The sequence below is a fragment of the Nicotiana sylvestris genome, chromosome 6 (genome assembly GCF_000393655.2).
Source record: "Nicotiana sylvestris chromosome 6, ASM39365v2, whole genome shotgun sequence".
Lineage (NCBI taxonomy): Eukaryota > Viridiplantae > Streptophyta > Magnoliopsida > Solanales > Solanaceae > Nicotiana > Nicotiana sylvestris.
The window spans coordinates 31383613-31388131 of record NC_091062.1 but is presented as its reverse complement, the minus strand read 5'-3'; the positions used below and the strand labels follow the sequence as shown (position 1 = coordinate 31388131).

Below are 4519 nucleotides of genomic sequence, written 5' to 3'. Positions count from 1 at the left end.
TGTGGGAGGCCGGGGTGCACCATGAGCTTGATTTTGCTCGTATACAAATGTGATGTGTTTTACAAATATAAAAAAGAAGCATGTTTTATTTCTCTTGGGTGGTTTCCCCATAGGACCAAAGCAAAACAATAAAAAAGTTAATTAGGAGAATTTTTTGTTTCTTTGTGCCTGCTTTCTTGATCAAGTCATAGGCAAGCACGAAACTTAAATTAAACGTGAACTTGCTATTAATCGTGATACTCACTTATTTTGAGTATATTTGGTAACTGTGTGAGCAAAAAACATTTGCTGCGTCTGGTTGATGGCATTGTAAATTTAGCAAACAATAATGTCAGGGGAGTTGTGAAGTTGACATGATGTACGTGTATAAATTTTCTGTTTTGTCCATTAAAAAAATTGAGGCTTAATAGAAAATTATTTAACCATAAGCTTCAAAATAAATCTTGAAAAGTATATAGAAATAACAGGTTCAAATACCAACTGAGGTCGTGGTAGAATGGTAAGTGTTCCTTTATCATTAACCAAAGATTTAGAATTTGAACATTGAGTATGAAGTGAGCTTTGGCCTTTAACCCCAATGTTGAATTTGCCAGCTCGAATTCAAATTTAGTTGGCCCAATATGAATATCGAATATTGGGGGAGAAATAAAAAAAAAATAGGTTCAAAGTTGAAAACACTTGCTTTATGCATAATTGTAAAATAAATAAATAAATTAATTATTAAATACACTGTACATATAAGGTAAAATTTAATTTGTACCTCTATATATTAAATTTTGAATCCCCTTGATATAACTCAAAAACATAACACAGTAGCCAAGAAGGTTCAAAATCTTTGTTAGATCGCTTGTTCAATTCTCGCTGACCACAATGTCTTTTAATTTTTTTTTTTTTTGAACCTTCTTAGAACAAATCATGTATTCGCCCTTGATCACGACAGACCTCACGAATAGGAGTAGCATAGTTAGTACCTAAGTTTTTTTATTTTAGTCCATAGTACCTAGGTTACTATTACAATCAGTAGTATCAAGTTATTAAAAATATAGCTATCCATGACGATGTCAGAATTTAAATAAGTGAAACTCTATGACTGTAAGCTGGACGAAATCCAGGACACTAACATGGAGTTTCACTTTTTCTTTTAAGTTCGAAATATCATGGATAAAAAAAATTAGGACAATATCCTAGATTTTTCACTTGTTTAAGTTCGAAATCCATGACACAGTCATCTGTTTCCACTTTAAAAGTGACTGCGCCTCAATGAATTTTTAAACACTGGCTAATTGTCAAAAATTAGGCAGAAAAATGGCTAGCCCAATAATGCCAAATAGTCCAGCCCAGTGTTAAAGCGATTGAATGAGAACCAATAGGCCATACATACCTTATCCAATATGTCAGATAGGAGCTGTTTATCAAACTAGAAAACTAAACAAAATTACTCTGACTCAACACATTCTTAATAAATTTTTCACTTCTTTAGACATCACAAACAAGCAGAGATGCCATCATATTTTTGCTCATACAATCCATCATCAACTTCCATTTCAAAATTCATTTCAGACCAACCATATCTTTACCTGCTAGAAACCAAATGTAAAACCATAACAGACCTAAAAAAAATTCATGCCCAACTCATAAAAACTGGTCTAATTAAGGACAAAATAGCATCTAGCCGTGTCCTAGCATTTTCGGCCAAGTTCCCTACTGGTGACATCAATTATGCAAACATGGTTTTCACTCAAATAGACAATCCAAATCTTTTTATTTGGAATACCATGATTAGAGGTTTCTCAGAGAGTTCAACTCCACAATATGCAATTCATCTCTTCATTGAAATGTTAACCACTTCAGATATTCAACCACAATTACTTACTTATCCATCAGTTTTTAAGGCCTATACTAGACTTGGTCTTGCCAACAGTGGAACTCAACTTCATGGGAGAATCATCAAACTAGGCCTAGAATTCGACACATTCATAAGGAATACTATGTTACATATGTATGCAAGTTGTGGATTTTTGATTGAAGCAAGGAAATTGTTCGACGAGGATGAGGACGAGGACGTTGTTGCTTGGAATTCTTTGATCATTGGAATAGCGAAATCTGGGGATATCGACGAATCTTGGAGGTTATTTAGTAAAATGGAAACTAGAAATGATGTATCTTGGAACAGTATGATAAGTGGTTTTGTTAGAAATGGTAACTGGATTGAAGCATTGAACCTTTTCAACGCAATGCAAGAGGAAAAAATTAAGCCTAGTGAATTCACACTTGTGAGCTTGTTGAATGCTTGTGGACACTTAGGAGCACTTGAACAAGGGAATTGGATTTATAATTATGTTAAAAGGAACAATGTTAAGTTGAATGTCATTGTTGTTACAGCAATTATAGACATGTATTGTAAGTGTGCAAACGTTGAAATGGCGTGGCAAGTTTTTGAGAGTGCTCCGAATAAAGGGTTATCATCTTGGAACTCTATGATTTTGGGCTTAGGAACTAATGGATTTGAGGATGAAGCGATTCAGCTATTCTCGAGGCTACAATGCTCGAATCTGAAGCCGGATTCTGTGAGTTTTATAGGTGTACTAACTGCATGCAATCACTCAGGATTAGTAGATAAAGCAAAATACTATTTCCAATTAATGAAAGAAGAATATGGTATCGCGCCACCAATTAAGCACTATGGTTGTATGGTCGATATTTTGGGCCGAGCAGGACTACTTGAAGAAGCAGAAGAGATTATAAGAAGTATGAATATAGAACCTGATGCTGTTATATGGGGTTCTTTGTTATCAGCTTGTAGGAGTCACGGAAACATGGCGTTGGCGAGATGGTCAGCTCAGCATTTGCTTGAGTTGGATCCAAATGAGAGCAGTGGTTATGTATTGATGGCGAATATGTATGCAGCCAATGGACACTTTGAAAAAGCTATGGACGAAAGAATTTCAATGAAGGAGAAACAGATAGAGAAAGAACCAGGATGTAGTTCAGTAGAAGTTAATGGAGAAGTTCATGAGTTTGTTTCTGGTAGGAAGTTAGATTCTCAGTTCCATGATTTATATTCTTTAATGCACTAGACACAGAGAGAAATTTATTGTCTTCTTAGAGAGTAGAGACTATTTTACACAATCACTACATCATTTGCCATTCACCTTTTATGAATGTCAGCAGAACTAAAAGGAACATATTCATGCAACTTTTGGTAGTATATCTAGCAGTCTAGAGCTACAATTTCTTATATGTAATGACAATCTAAAAACAGTTAGTAAAACTGGGTTCATAAACAGAAAAACAGAAAAAGTTAGTTTACAAAAAACAGAAACGAAAAATAATTTTGAGCCCACAATTTTTTTGTGTCCTACAGTAAAGAGAGGGGAGAGCTTGAAGATTTTGTGTGAAGATGCCCCAAATCATTTGACCAAATCCTAAGCCGAAGCCGTGATGGCGTGACGCTTGCTTTTTTACCTACTCCTTACGAGCTGGAAGAAGTGCTTATATATATAAGTACAACAATCTTTCTCTTCTCTTTCAACGAGGGACAAAGTTCTTTAGTAAAAAGGAAACTTTCAAGATTTCCCATTCACACCTCAACAAAAACCCAACAAAAACTGCTATTAACTATGACCTCAGTAGAATATAATGGAAATGTTGGTCTGTAGGTGAAGGCAATCAATCCAAAAGAAGGATGTGCAGAGAGTTAGGAATTACGTGAATGTACCAAGAGACAAATGGACTTATCATTGATCAGTGTTACTTAACCATCTCCTACACTGCATTCATTCTTTTTGGTTGCATAATAAATTTATTTGAGCAAACCCCTACTTAACCACACGGTCAAAACGCAAAATTTATTGTTCTGTTTAGTTTCTGAGAGCAACAGTGAAGAAAAAGAAATGGCCAGTGCAGCAAACCTCATTCTCCCTGCAGTTGCAGCCAAAGAGTCCAACAATTAGAATCCATAACTTGACGGAGTTGGTAACCACAAGCCTGGAATTTGTGGAAATGGCTTAATAGTAACTCCTAAAATGTCAGTGCTTTCCTCCAAACGGGAGGGAGATCCCATACGAATATCTCGTGTAAAGACAACTGGCTCCAAGACCAAGCCCAAACCACCTATTATCATCTCAAAGTATAGTGCTACTGCTAATGCCCTGCAGCACAGGAATGGAGGTCAATTCAGGCTGTGATGTGAACCTAAGCTTAATGAATTTTGCCCGGAGGAAGCCAGAAAGAGAAAGAAATCCCCTCTTCCGCTTGAGGCACCAAAGTCCCTGAGCTAATATCAATAGCAGTTGATTCAAGGAAAGTTCTTTCTAGAGCTGTCTTGCTTTCCGATTCAATTCCGCTGCTGATGAGGCACGTGTGACCAATGTGATATTGCACCAACGAGCCTCATAAGGGTCCATTGTCACACTCCCATATCCCTACGAATCCCCATTAATGCACAGTGACAGGGCTGACCATGCACTTAGCAGGGGCTCAGGGCTAGCTTGGTGCACCTCATTGCCACTGGGTTGGT

General features: G+C 36.6%; 1 protein-coding gene across 1 annotated transcript; it reads left to right on the top strand.

Moving 5' to 3' along the window:
• The first annotated feature begins 1455 nt into the window (after positions 1-1455).
• LOC104214845 (pentatricopeptide repeat-containing protein At2g42920, chloroplastic) lies at positions 1456-3129 on the top strand. Its single transcript, XM_009764569.2, has one exon. The coding sequence runs from the start codon at positions 1500-1502 to the stop codon at positions 3075-3077; it is 1578 nt and encodes a 525-aa protein (XP_009762871.1). The 5' UTR covers positions 1456-1499; the 3' UTR covers positions 3078-3129.
• Positions 3130-4519: the final 1390 nt, after the last annotated feature.